Below are 15,242 nucleotides of genomic sequence, written 5' to 3'. Positions count from 1 at the left end.
CCGATCACCAGACACAGACGATTCATTTCCACTTCCCAACATGCCACACCACTTATTACCTTTACTTATAAATGCTCAGAACAACTTTGTTAACCAAAATACACTCATAACATGAATATCAGACATTTGTGTTTTATGGAATTTCTTCAAATAAAAATTTATTTAATTTACAGAAAAGTGTAACTTCTTTTTGAGTCTCACTGAACAAGGTGTCCTTAATATAAGAATATTTCTTAAGGGAGTGTAGAGTTTTTTGTCCTATTAAACTCTTTCTTATATGTTTAACTTCTACAAAGCACACAGATAACATTCAGATAACAGGTCCCCTACCACCACCATCATGGAAAGACACTGAGTGCTCAGTGGGGAAAGTCAAGCCTGTCTTCACAATACATCACATGTAAACTGAAAAACACACGAGGACAGCAGGAAATAGAGAGCAGAGATTAGCCAGCCAAATGAGACTTCACTAAATAAGTTAACAACGTTCTGTTGAAGTTATTAAGAAAATTAAGCACACTTTTGGTGATTTTCTGAAACAGATCACATAAAATGCAGATATTACCCACATCAGATACTAGTGAGAATTACATCAAAGGCCAAGGCCTTGTGATCTAATCTACAAGGTCAGAAATCCTACAGGCCCAATGATGCAAAGTCACCTTCTCTCACTGTCATAAGACCAGGGAATTATTCACTAACATTTACCATCTTTCACAAGCTACTATTTCACCACAATGTCCCATAAAATCGTTTCAGTGATTACTGTGGGTTTGTGTCTTACACAGTAACAAATGCATGCAATCATACTTCAGCAAAGCCTTTAGTTTTGGGGTGCGTTGTAAGAAAAAGTCAAAATATTTTGCTAAGAGAAAGCTAGTCCTTTAATTCTCATCTACTTTCAACATAAAGATTCCTCCCCCCCCCAAAAAAGCATTTCTCATTACAAAAGAAGTATCTATTAAAAGTTTCCATGCACAAATGTACACATACAATGCATTTAATGAGAAGAATTCACAAAAGTTTTTATATGGATTCCCTACATCAGCTACTACAACCCTCAGATACAATCTGGCCTATGTGCTCATAAGAAAGCTACACAGATTCAGAGCAAAACCAATAAACTTGACACTGTACTGTTGCAATGCAGACTTGCAGAAGAAAACAAAGAACCTTCCAGAGGTGCTGAGCAACACTCAGTGTAGCACCCTGAAATTCCTTACAAAAGGGCACAGTGTAGCACAGAATATGCAGCAAACTGCTCATCACTGTAGCCAGGCAATAGCTATGCTACAGTCCTTCCACTTTCACCAGTTTGCATTTACCTTCTCGTTATCACTGGCAGGAAGGAAATCAGAGGCCCCAAAAGACTACAAGTTCAGCACCAAAACCATACTAACAACCTGGCATTTTGCAGCACTTCAGAAATTTGCTAAAATTAACCTGAGATTTGACATTCTAGAAAATACAATGGAATACTCCCCGACAAATGAAGTTTTATGCAAGTCATGTATGCACAGCATATCACTGAAGATCAACTCAGCCAGAGATAGAAAAACAGCTCAGCATTTACACATTGTGTTTTCTTCCAGTCCAGCACACATTACACACCGGTTTCAGCCAAACAATGCTGTAAAGAACAGGACTGCCACCAGCCCTGACAGCCAAATATTTCTTGCCTGTTTTTACTGATTTTCATATTAGTACCAATACTCCTGATGTCCTAATCATGTCCTAAAATCCCAAGGCAGAAAGTATCTCTGTCCTCAGCATCTGAAACTACTTCTCGGTGTTACCAAGGAATGTTCTGCTCAGTCAAAACACTGCTCTGACACTTGCAGCAAGGCAGCCCACAAAATATTCTGGACTACTGCAAAGATGCCAGAAAAACAGGAAAGGTTCATGAACCAGGGTAACAAATGAATATATTAGAAACATGAGCTAATGTAGTATACCTCAAAGTGCTGGCCTACACATTTTCAAGGCCAGTGATTTAGAAAAATAAGTCACTATATATCTCCATGTCTGCAGTCTATACCTAAGTCAGCCTTGTGTAACTCAGCGGGAAGGGAAGGGGGATTAACCCATTAAGGCAAACTAATCAGACCCTTAACCTAAAGGAGTCAATGCAACTCACAAAAAGTGTCCTTTCCTGATACACCCTAACGGATACTAGAAGTCTCAAAAACCTCAAAAAGAAAGTACTGCTTATGCAGTGTCAGAGCAGCAAAGCTGTGGCAGTACATCTAAATAGAGAGGAAAAAACTAGGCAGCCTGAGCATCCCAAGGTCCAATGCCAGAGAAAGCAGAAAAGGGGCTGAACAAGAAAGTTATACTTCTATTAAAATGGAGGGAAAAATACCAACACTTCAAGGTGAAAATAATATAATTGAAAGTGAAAGCCCTCTTGAGAATACCTCTTCTGTGATCTTGAGTGGGTTTAGTACTGCATTTTGTGATTTTATTATTACTAAAATTCAGGTACACCTACAGTATTCATTCTGAGTCTACTCCTGCTCCAGAAGTACCTGATGGAGCAGTTGACAATAAAAAACAGTTGATCAATTACAAGAGAAAGCCTACTGTTGTTTAAGGCTTTTTTTGTTTGTTGGGATTCTTTTCCTTAGTTTTTATTAGTTTTGTTTTTCTTTCAGACCTTGGCTTTTTATATTACTTTTAGCCACACCTACTGAAGTCAAATGGCCTTTAACAAACTGAAAAAGCAAATCTGTTAAAAATACAACACACCCTATCTTCAATTAAAGGTTAAGCGAGCTCTCAAATAATATCAGCCACAGAAAGGAAAAACCAGACTGGACATTCAAGACTATTTTAAAGACTGAGAAGTCAAGTTAGTAACAGAATATTTACACAAACACACATAATGATCTAAAATGCAAAGCAGACCTTCTTAAAAATCACTGCAAATGTTCACAAGACCATGCATTAAGTGTTTAACAGAACTTTAAAACTGCATAACAAGATTTCCTGAAAGAAGTCATTAAAAGAAAAAAAATCTGTCAATCTTCTGTCAACTTCTAGTTGAAGAACTCCCAACAACTCAATCAACCCATCCTTCTGCAAGAAGATCATAATTGTGGAAGGCAACCTCAAATTATATAAGTGCTCCAAAAAGAGCAAGATCACATGGTTACCCAAGTCTCAAAACTCTCCCTAGAGTGATTTTTCCACAAAAGCATGCAACGGAAGAAAGCGATCTACAAGAAAACCAAACACAAACAAGAAATAGAAACAATAAATAAGATATAGTTTCATACTTATTAAAATAAAACATGAACATCTAGGTAATGATTTAGGCAGCTGTACTTAGTAATTTTGATATTTTCTACACCAGCTTTATTTCCCCAATCCAAAAGTTCAGATGGTTTTAAAGAAAATAATTTCCAAGAAAACCAACAGACTTGTTGGTTGGTCTGTCTCATAAAAAAGGAATATACCTGAAAAAGGATTTTGGTGCAGCAGCATCCAAAGAACATAGCTCACTTATGCTGAGTGAGTCCAGAATTCCAACTACATTTTATACCTGTCATCAAGGAAAATACCTTTCTTCCTACACCACAGGTATCTTTTCCCACACAAACTCCATTTTGAGCACTACTGAGAAGCAAACAGCCATCAGCCTCACTTTCTGAGGCACAAGCAGTACTTTACTGTAGATATTGTCTAATCCAAAGAGCTTAGTATGCAAGGCCTGGACTCTGCCAACTTTTGCACATGCCTAACCTGATGCATATAAATGGGGATTACTCACATGCTGGAAGGTAAGTGCACGAATAATAAGCATGTTCGTGAATCAGCAATTACGTGCAGGTAGAATAAAAAGCCAAAGTGAAAGGAGATGAGGCACAAGAGGCAAGAAAGTCGTCACTAGGCATTAATAATGTAAGTGTGAATGCTCTCAACTAGAGTTTTAGGAAAGCTCATTTAGAAGTAAGTTTTAAAAAAACTGGCTTTCAGGGTTTCAAGGTGAGGAAGAAGAGAGTCTTTTGGTTTATCATCCAAATACATAATAAATTGTCAACTACATAAAAAGTTTACAACCCTCTTTACCCAAACCTCGCAACTCTCCAGCTGAAACACTTAATGATTTTACATTCTTGCTTCCTTGCTCTTTCCAGCTACAGGTCAGTTGCAGGTCTGAAAATCTTAATCAGGGTGATACGGCCTATTTAAAATACAATTCCTTCATCAGCCAACTAGAAAAAAATGATGATTTTCTCAAATACAAAGAGTAGCTCTCCAGAACAAACTTGTTAATGCTGTGAAAAAGCAAACTGCTGAGCAGTTCAACCCACAAACTGTGAAATTAGAGGTTTTGGAAGCTGTCAGGAAGAAGGTGGCACTATATATACAAAAAAGGCTGCTCTTAACTTCCTCTGACACCAGTTTGGATAAGAGGGGCCTTTCAGTTGTAGCAGGTTATTCTGTATTGCCCAGTAATCATACATGGTCAAGAAAAACATCCTTCAGTGTTCCCCCCAAGCGGCCAGCAGCCCTCAATTCCAGGTACCACATCTGCTGCCATCACCTTCTGAAGCCTGCAGAGGGTGACCCATGGAGATCAGACAGTCTTGCACAACAGCTTACAACAGGAGTTGCCAAATTTAACCTGACTTGTTAGCTACAACGTCAGGGGATGCTGGTATTACCCCATCATCAACACATCTGCCAGTGCACCACAACCTATGACAAGCATATAAATACACCTATTATACATCAAACATTGTGCACTAGGTATTTTGAACTGGTTTCTAAGCTACAGCACCATGGACCTCTGTCAATAATTTAGTAATTGTGTCTTCCATTGACAAGAATTAATATACCAGAGTAACATTGAGAGCTCCAAAATGTAACCCTTTTGGAAGAGCCAGGCTACAACATTCAAGATGCACTAACAACACTGGACTCTTCAGGGAACAGCATCCTTCTTTTATGCTTTCATTAGAAAAGCACTGGTTAGCCTCAAGCCAAAGCTCAGTCACTGTGACCTTTCCAGCTCCTACATCAGAATGATTCAGTACTAAATTACCACCGTTCACAAAAAAGCAGTCAATGACTTACATCTTGAAGGTCACAAATAATGTTTCAGCATTGACTACCCAACACAATTTGGAAGTCTAGATATCTCAACTTCACTACTATAGCTCTTTTCATACAAAGCTATATGTACTAACATGTTTTTTTTTTCTATCTCCATCAATACTATGAACATTTTACATAAAGAAATGTTTTAGCATTATTATATGTACAGCATTTTAAGATTCTTCATATGAAATAAAACCAAGAGGAGCTAATTGCTTCACCCTGTAACACCCAAAATATACCAGGGACTTATTGTGGTTTAACCCCAGCCAAAACCAGCCCAGGACTGAACAGCTCTGAAAGATCAAACCTCCAGCCTCGAGATTTTTACAGAGTAAGAATTGTTACAATCAATTTATCAAGATTTACTTGATATCATTCTAATCACTAGGGTTTTGAATAAGGAATTTTAATGCTAGAAAATAATAACTGAAATAACAGTTAACAGCAGCATGGAAAGCTAAGAAGCAAAAAGAAAGAAATAAACGTAAAAACCCCCAGAAAGTTGCAAAAGCAAGCAGCAAAGGGAAAAAAAGAATACTTGGCTCAAATTGCAAGTTGCTAAGAGAACTGGAAAACCCAAAGTCACTACCCATGCGGCAGCTGTGATCTTCGCTATCTAGACAAGGGGTCCTAAAAAACTTCAGAAAAACCAAGACTAGTTAGAGGTGCAAGACAACAGTGAGACTGGGAAAGGTAATTAAAACAAGCCAAAGATCTGAAATCTAAGAGCCAGGCAATCTTGTCAAGTTTTAACAAATAAATAAGGAACAACTTACAGAAAGCTGTTAGCTTTTCTTATTAATCGTGTCTAATTTCATAAGATACCAAGTCCTGCATGTGTCCAAAGCAACTTGACAACTGTACGCACCAATACAAAGAAAGGGTTTTTATTCATTTTACTCTCATGAAAATAATGTCCCCAGTTTACTGTGGCCAGTTTTCTTTCCACCCCCTCCCTGAGCACAGCAAAAATGTAATTAAGAACTACCACCCCTGGGATTTATGAACTACTGAAACACACATTTCCTTCTTTGGAATTGAGAGCCTACTTCCATTCACTGACTACTATCAGACATTTCATTGGGAATACCCATCCGGACACTTGCCAGAATCTTCCTGCATTTTTTTAGCCTGGCAATTCCAAGAGATACCAAAAATCTGAGATCATCAGAAGACACAGGTACTGCAGAACTACCACTGGGTATTTTATCGAGTTTAATTACTGCTCAGGGCTGCTGAAGACTGTACTTCTCCTAATGTGACTTCTGAACGCTGCCTGCTTTTTCATCAGTACGACTTAAGAAATCCTGTAACAAGGCTTGCAAAGCTACCCTGGGAACTAATAACAGGTCTGGAAAAACCCAGACATACTGCTCTACTTCTCCCACTCTTCAATTTTCAGCGATGGAAGGGAGTGCAAATTGTACTTAATTGCAAAATTGTCAGTTCAGTCCTTGAGTCAGTAAATTATGCTTTTACAATTTCTTCTTATTCTCCCTCTCTCCCAGGGAACGAACACTTAAAGCACTAATTCACATCTCCGAGCACCTGTACTGTCTTCTCCCCTTACCTCACCCCACAGCTTCCTGAGCCCCCCTTTATTCTCACATGCTCCTACAGGAGACCACATCCCGCCTCCCCACCTCACACCCTTCCCCCAGTCTCTCGGCTCCTAACTACCACAGATTCTCATTCCTGCTCACGAGCTCCTCTCGCCAGTCACCAGCCAATGTTTTGTGGGGATCACTCAACACTTTGGGAGGGACAGGGAAGAGGGGCCGCAATGCAGAGGTCCCAGCACCAAGCAGCCATGCTCCCAGCTTTTCAGGGACAACTCCAGAATTACTGCATTTCCTGTGGGTCTCCTTGGTGCTGCCAGAGAAGTGGGTCCCAGCTCTATATCTCCTAAATTCATACTACTGAGCTTGCCTTTTGTGTTTGTTTTAAATATGCTGAAAGACTTTCCAATTTTTAAAAGTAAACTTTGTGACTTCAAATCCCATATTGTCTGAAACAACCAGCTCTGTTTTTTTATATATAAAGCAGAGGGAGGAGGAAGCTGAGATAATCCCTCTAAAAAGAGGAAAAAGTCAGAACTCTTTTTCCTACTCTTATAGATGTCCACATTTACTTTTTGGACTGGAAATTAACATGATATCTGACCAAACACAGTTAGAAAAAGAAGTCTTAATAAATAACAGAAGAAAAACTTCCAAAGTCAATCTACAAACAATTTTCTTTCTTTCCTTCCTCCCTGCCCCTTTAAAGATCTTTTTAAATATGTAACCAATTTTGAACTTTAAAACTTAAATTTCCATCTTGAAACTGTTAAATAAAACACCTCTAAAGCCTAACACACTCTGCTTTTAATATCCAAAATGGTGCTAAATCTTTACAGTAAAAAAGCCAGCATGTTACAGTTAAGCTTACAGAGACATACTCACTGACTACAGTTGTAGGGGTAGGTACAGAAAAGCAGATCAACTGCTAATACAAAAGGAAACTGTGAACCTAACATTTTAACACCTGTGAAAGCAGAAACGAAGCTTTTTGAGTTCAGCAGTCTACTTAGTTTGAAGATAAAGCACTAGGAGCACTTTTGTAGCCCCACAAGTTCATCTCAAAAACAAATTCCAAGGTCAACAACCAAACCTGCTTTTTTCCCACCTTTTTAGTATCACAAAAACGTAAGTATAAAGTTCTGTATTATCTAAAGCAGTCTAAAGACTACATAGTTTCTTTAGATTTCTGTTCTGGCCTTATAATTACGTTTAAAGAAAAAACATCTTATTAGTACTTGTCACAATGAAGTATGTTCCATTGTATTTTTGTCTTGAACACTTTTCATACCACAAAATTCACATTATATCAATAGTACAAATGAAATATTATCTAGATAGCAAGATATCTAAGAGACAACTGAATGCTCAGAAGTCATTTATTTTCACATTACAAAGGACAGGTTATTCTATCAGGATAAAGGATTTCTCAGATGCATGATGGAGGTCATTGGTCGAATCAATTATTTAATGGTAATCCATCAGTTCACTCCCAAATAAACAAACAAAACCACTTGGCACACTACTTAAAGAATTAGTCCCTGGGCAAAATACTAGGAGATTTTAATCAGCCAAGCAGTCACTCTCACATGGGCAAAGCCAATTTCTGACAAATATTTACAAAGAATGCAATGTAGTAATCAAAGGTTTCACTCAAGGAAGAAGTGAAGTCTCTAAACACAACTAAGTGAAACAAAGCAAATCGCACTCACTTTAGCTTTTGCTTCAACAGAAAGTAGTTTCCTGTTACATTTTGCACTCAACTTACTAACATTGTTAGGCATACATAAACAAACTTCATAAACTTGAAAATATACATTTCATTGAAGAAACTAACTACTATATAGTTTCAGGTTTAAAGTCAGCAATTAGAAGCCACTATAGAAGATAAATATATTTAACTGGGACTGAACTGGTGGAAACTATACAGATGAAAAAAAAAATCTTTGTGAAGTAAAGACAGAGTGAAAGTCTTTCAGCAGCTACCAGGACCCCAGTTATTTCCCTTGAGCAGTCGGATCAGTTGTTTACTTCCCCCCATGTGGCACAGATAAATACTTATAAAAGTGTCAGCTCTACATTGTCCAGCCAGTCACAAGAACTGCTGGTATAAATAACAACCTGAGTTTCCATCGGAGTTCACACATCGCCTTTAAAGTACAAAAGGAAGCAATATTTAAAATGAGAAGAAAGAAAACACAAAGTAATGGTACACATTGCACACATTAAAATGCACGGAGAAACACTCATCCTACTGTAGTGAGCAGACTATAAGCCAAATTCTCTAACTTTAAACAAAATTACATTGCAATTACCTTCTCACTTCCCTCACAACAGTACACTGGAAAAAAAGAAATTAACCAACACCACTACAAGAAGTTATTGATTACAAATAATTTTAATCAACAAGCATTCAGGGGATATACATTGTACTAGCCTCTTCTTCCAAACAATTCTAAAATTAAGTGTACCATTGTAAACCGTCATTTTTACATATGCTAATGGTAATGTAAAAAACTAATTCAGCTCTATAGGTTCAATCAAAGGGATGTTTAAGATAAATATTTTTTGCCTGTAAGAATAGAGGCATTTTACATAATATGGACTGTTTCACTTCAGTATTTTAAATACAGAATCCAACAGTTCATGCTACCACATTTATATTTTACTATTATACCCAAAAACTAAAAAGTGACTTGCCTCATCCACCTACAATATCCCCAGTGAAAAGGAGTAAAACTCCCAAATGGAAGAAGAGAAGGTGGGTGGTCAGATTTCCTACAGGGAGATATTAGAATAAAATACAATTACATCTGGATACAGGTTCAAACATGAACCTTTCTATCACAGTTACCCTCAAACATTAACTCTTTGCACAACACATCCAGGACAAACTCACACATAAGCCACGAATATCAGAGGTGTTCAGTGGGCACACAAGCAGTCTCACAATGAATTACCATAAGATCTCCTCAGGGGAGCAATGTTGGAATATATACAGCAGGGTTTGAAGGCTCAGGCCCTTTATCTTTCTATGGTTTATTCCTAAAGCTTGCTGTTATCAATCTCCTGTGAACTAATTTTTAAGCATGTTTATCACAAGGAAAACAAATCCATAACTCTCAAAGTTAGCTCTTTATTACCACTGATAAATGAAAGCAATAACATTTTAAAACCCATCATATCAAAGGAACATCTTTCCCCACACAGCTGTTAATTTAACTCAGATTAGCCTCCCAAACACATTCAGTCAAAGAGGATATAAGTAATTTTGCCAAAGTACTTTTCACTCAAGAACTCAGTGTTGCAAGACATTTTGCAATTCCAACTCGCATTTTAAAAATGAAGAGCATGACTACATCCAACATCTACTTCGTTTGTTCCTGCCATTCACGTTTTACAACTTTGTTTTTAAGGTTAGGGAATGTCAGTAGCCCAGAACCATTAATGCATCTTCTCAACAAGACGAGTATTACTCTAACCATACAAAACCATCACTGAAAGGCAGTGAGTGCCCTCATCTCCCATTGATGTCAGAACACATAATGTTACAAGTGTTGAGGTCTATTGTTCAGTCCATTTTTCCCCATCTTGTGGGGTCCTACCATCCATTCATTAGAATACTACACTGACCTAAAACAAAACATAAGACCCTCACACACTTGCGTTTATGAAACTTCTGGCATCCACAGCGTAATTCAAATAAGGGTACACAGCACAACTGCACGTGCAAGCACTATTTTCCAGAGAGAAGCAGCTCTTAGAGGGCTTTATTTTCTTAAAGAAATGGTATGGTTTATGGTTTATGGTCAGGAAGCCTTCCCAATGCAGTTCCTTACGTAAACAGGTAGAAACCCTGCAAATCCCAAAACCGGTGACACCACCAAAAAGAGAACCCACGTTTTTGAATCAGTCAGCTTGATCACACTGGATGAGAATACCTCATTGAGAATACATCAGTGAGAATTACTACTTACTTCAATTTCTCATCTAGAAACACAGCTGCACTTGCAAGGCCTTAAGTATTATCTATTATTTATTATTATTATTATTTTAGATCTTGGTTTTGTGCACTAAAGTAGGCTGTGACTCGTTTTGGCAGGGGGAGAATAGGGGCAGACTTATGGATCAAAGCCCAACTTACTTAAGGAGGTGGTTTACACCCAAATTCTTCTCGTCTGGATTTGCAGTTAAATCAGCGGGTTTCCTATTCTAACCACCGAGAAGCGTTACAACAATATAGCCTCAAACAAACAGATGGCTGTCCAGAGAAAAAAAGTTACACTATTTACTCAAACGCACATCTGTTGGAGCTCTACCAGCCAGCCTACTCCAGCAGACGGGCTGCAGCGGGGACTTTCAGTTTTGCCCAGTCCAGAAGTGACTGTATGACACCACCGGCGGACCCGAGGAGTCCAGAGAAGAAAAGCTCCCTCGGATACAGTTTTCCCGAGCCCCCAGCCGGCACCCGGCTCCGGGGCAGGGGAGCAGCCGCGCGAACCAGGCAGGGGTGGCCTCTCCGAGGGGCACCGCGCAGCATCCCCGGCACCGCTCGGAGACCAGCACCAGGAGAGACACCAAAAGCGTCGGGAGCACAAAACAAGCACCGAGAGCCGAAGAGCAAACACGGGAGAGTTTTACCCCCACCGGAAAGGGGGGACCCCCGCCCGCTCCCTTCCCACCTTCGGGCGGGGGGCCCCGAGGGGCCCGCGCTGCCCCGGCGGGGGTGGGCGGGGGCAGCCGCTGCCCTCCCGCTCCTCCTCCTCCTCCTCCTCCCGCCCCGCGCCCCCGCTCACCCGCCGTCTCGGCCGCGGCCGGTGCCCCCGCCACGCCGTTCAGGTAGAGGATGGAGAGCAGGTGGGGCTGCGTCTTCTCCAGGGCCACCCGCAGGTCCTGGAAGTGGTCCCGCTCCTTGGCCAGCAGCAGGGCGATGAGCAGCTCGGCCTTCCCGCCGCCCGCCGCCTCCAGGTCGCGCAGGTCGCGGGGGCCGAGGGCGCCGGCGGCCTCCAGCAGCTCCACCACCTTGTCCACTTCGGTCATGGCCTGCGCCAGGCTCTGCCGGCACTGGACGAGCAGCTCCTTGTGCTTCGGCTCCATGGCCGCGGCAGGGCCGCCGCCGGCCAAACTTCGCCCGCCCCCGGCCCCGCCGCTCCGCCACCGCCGCCCCCGGGGAGGCGCGGGCCGAGGCGGGGCGGCCGCCGCCGGCCGCCCTCCTCCGGCGCCCCCGCAGCGGCCCCCGGCGAAACTTCGTCCGGGGAGGAGGCGCGGAGCTGGGGCAGGACCTGGGCCGAGGGCGGCTTCGCTTTCGCCTCTTCCTCCTCCTCCTCCTCCGGCAGGCGGGGGGCGAGCTGCCGTTAGGGGCTGCTGCTGTTCCTCCTCCGGCTGGCGCCCCGCTCGCCTCCTTTCCGCCCCCCCAGGCGGCGAAACAACTTCTCCTCCTCCTCCTCCTCCTCTCCCCTGCCCCCGGGAGGGGACCGCGGGCAGCAGGAGCCGCGGGCAGCGCCGCCGCCTCCCGGCGCCCCGCACCCCCCGCGGGGCAGCCCAGACAACTTCTCTCCGGCGCTCGCCGCAGCCGCGCGGCCGGGAGGGGGTGCGGGGAGACGGGCTCAGCTCCAGGCGCCTCCTTTCATCGGCGGGCGCACGCAGCCATATTGGCTGCACAAAGCTGCCGCCTGCGCCGACACGGGGCTGGGGCTGCGGCAGCGCATCGCCCCCCCGCCCAAGCGCCTCTGCGACCGCCGCTCCCCCGGCCCGGCCCGGCCCGGCCGCCGCCCCCCGGCCGTCAGTCAGGGCCGCCCCCCCGGCCCCCGAGTGGAGCGGGGCGGGCCGGGGGAAGGACCCGCGGCCCCCCTTCCGCCACGGCGCGGCCTGCGGGAGGTTCTCCCGCTCCTCCCCGCGGGGCTCCGCCGGGGCCGCACGGGGTGCTTGGCCCGGGTGTCTCGGCGGCGAGACAAAGGCCGAGCCGCTGCCTTCTCCCGGGTGCGAGAGCGGCCGCCTGTTGAGGTGCTGGCGGGGCCGGGGTAGGCACCGGGCGGCGGCTTCAGACGTCGAGATTTGTTTCGCCCTACGCCGGGAAAAGCTAAACATCAAAATAACAACAGACCGCTTGGAGCTTTGTCCATTAGAATTTGCAAAACTGAAAGTTTTCAAACGATATCTAAATGTTAGTAATGTCTGTAGGCTCATCTCCCCTTCAAATGTAGTTTCATCAGCGTGTCGTGAATAACCAGAGACCAGGTAATTTACAAATAGACTACAGATGTGTTTGTAATCAGCAGTAGCAGGAGGATGCAACTGATTAGCAAAGAAACAGGAGAATAACTTTTCTATCTGAAGGTAAACAGGCTGCCAACATCACTTGCACCAAATGTTACCTTAATTTGCAAACAGCTTGGGGAACAGACTGCAGAATGACCACAAGCAGTTATCATCTTGCCTCAGTCTGAAGAGACTGGAAAGTTTGCTATAGAGGATGAGTTATGAGATAGACCAAACTTCTCTCAGCAATTGTAAATTCAAAATTAAGGGGGCTTTAATCGAGGATGTGTGGAAAAAACCAGAAGAAATAACAACCCTTTAATAAAAGATATATGTATGTTGGCAAAAACAGTAAGAACACAAAAAACTAGACAGTAATCCTAGGAAAAAAAACCAAACCAAACCAAAAACAAAAAACAACAAACAAAAAAAATAGGTCTCTTCTGGAGTCACGAGGCAATGGCGGCGCAGGGCTGGTGGTCAGGCCTCACCAAGACGAAAGAACCAGAAAGACTGGCTCCCAGGCTTTTCCTCCAGAAATGCCCAGATACTGTCCCTGTCTCCGTCCCGGCGAGAGCACTCCGCGGTCTGACCTGTCCTCCGTCTCGGGCGGCCAGCTCTCCCCGAATCTCAAACTCCTTCTCTCCCTCACTCCAGCCTTCGAATGGGCCATTAGCTAGAAATGTAGCTCGGCTGGCTACATCTTTTGTAAAGGTGATGACCTCCCCTTTCCCCCCTCCCATTCCAACTCCGTTTTTTCTTACCGTGAAGCAGGGAAAGAAAAATTCACCTCTCAGATTTATAACCTCTAATACATCTAAAATTCACTTTTTATACATTTCAGTGACACTTAAAGAGCATTACGGGTAGTGGTATTAACCCCATTACATCAAATAGGAACCAAAATTATCTGACAGCTTGCTGTCCAAACAACCATATCCTTTATTTAGTGTCCAGAGAGCTGGACACAATGAGGGGAAGCCATTGTTGCCTAAAATCTTCTGTTAACACACCCATTTGGAGAATTTAGGTGCTGAACTAAGTTTCAAGTCACTTATGTAGTTGAACAGATGATGATTTCTCTCATATATGCATAATTGTGCTATGCATTCTACTACTACTAGTGAAGGTAGAGAATAAGAGGACATAGGGATTTTTCTTAGCCTTAAAAGTCATTATTTACAACAATACTGGAAGGTATGGGGTGATTTTGACACACATTTTTCCATATTTGGTCCATTTATGGTTATTTAATGCTCTTATAGATTCACTTCTTTTAACTTTGCATCCATTGCTTTCTCAACAACTGTCTTTGCTATACAAAGTACAGAGATTAGCTTTTTTGCATAATTATTACTGTTGCAAACTCCTGCAAACTGTGTTCTATCTAGACTATTTAAATTTATCAGAAAATCTGCCTATTTCTCTCCAGTAAGTTGGGCAAAGTTTAGCCAGTAAAGTGATTGTGCGTTCCCGAAGTACTGGTTAACACTAGTATGCATTACTTATTTGTTTCACCTCAGCAAAACAAATTTGAAACAGAACAGAGTCAAAAGCTATGGGTAAGAAGTGAAACTCGCCTCCTGTCCCCCAGTGTGCAGCCAAAGCACAACCCTCTCGGCCAGTGTAAGAGCAGGGCACCTCTGTGCCTGCCACAGGACACAGGGCACAGCACCGCGCAAGGGACAGCTTTCGGAAGGCAAATGCCCAACACCACTGAAAATTATTCAAGTATGTCCTAGTTTTTAAGACTGTCTAATCTCAACAGTCCTTTAAATATGGTGTTTTGTTGTGTGTGTGCTTATACAGTTTCCTGTGAAGGAAACGAGACAAACCACCAACTTTCATTACGAGTTATTATGATAAGAGCCAGACTTCAGGTCTATGCAGCAGTCCTCTGCTATTTGAAATAATAAAGACAATCTTGGTTTCTCTCCTCTGCCTGATTTGGCACTCTGATAGGTGCCTTTCTCCAGGCGTTGCAGTAACACAGGCATGGCATCGCTCAGGCAGGGCATAACTCAGCTATCTTGAGTCCCATTTGAAAATCTAGAGGGAGGTGTGCCTTGGCAAGTGTTTACCCTGGACTCTACTTAGTCCTGCCTTTGCCAGAAGTGTGCTTTAGTCCTTTGCCTTCTCTTCCAAATAAAACATCCATCTTCTCCTGCAGTGCCTGCCTCGCCTTTTGCTTGCAGATTCACATCTCCTGTTACCATTGTTCAGGTAGTGCCAGATAGTAGGTAAATCCCTGCTGTACCAGGTTTCTTTCTTCCTAGCAATGCAGTTTCTATCTTTTTGACATACCTGAGTCCCCTACGC

The 15,242-nt window shown here is 42.9% G+C and overlaps 1 protein-coding gene across 5 annotated transcripts in view; it reads right to left on the bottom strand.

Moving 5' to 3' along the window:
- Positions 1-11,852, bottom strand: part of DLG5 (discs large MAGUK scaffold protein 5) — a 106,161-nt gene extending 94,309 nt beyond the window's left edge. For 2 of the 5 annotated variants that reach the window (XM_027649422.1, XM_027649424.1), the window contains exon 1: positions 11,462-11,850. In XM_027649422.1, coding sequence (XP_027505223.1) covers positions 11,462-11,762 — 301 coding nt within the window. In that variant the 5' untranslated portion in view covers positions 11,763-11,850. Of the gene's footprint in view, positions 1-11,461 lie in introns of all 5 variants that reach the window. The other 3 variants (XM_027649425.1, XM_027649426.1, XM_027649427.1) reach the window with 2 other exon arrangements.
- Positions 11,853-15,242: the final 3,390 nt, after the last annotated feature.

The sequence above is a fragment of the Corapipo altera genome, unplaced genomic scaffold, assembly GCF_003945725.1.
Source record: "Corapipo altera isolate COAL_440 unplaced genomic scaffold, ASM394572v1 53, whole genome shotgun sequence".
Taxonomy (NCBI): domain Eukaryota; kingdom Metazoa; phylum Chordata; class Aves; order Passeriformes; family Pipridae; genus Corapipo; species Corapipo altera.
The sequence above is the reverse complement of the archived record's forward strand: the minus strand, read 5'-3'. Positions and strand labels throughout refer to the sequence as shown.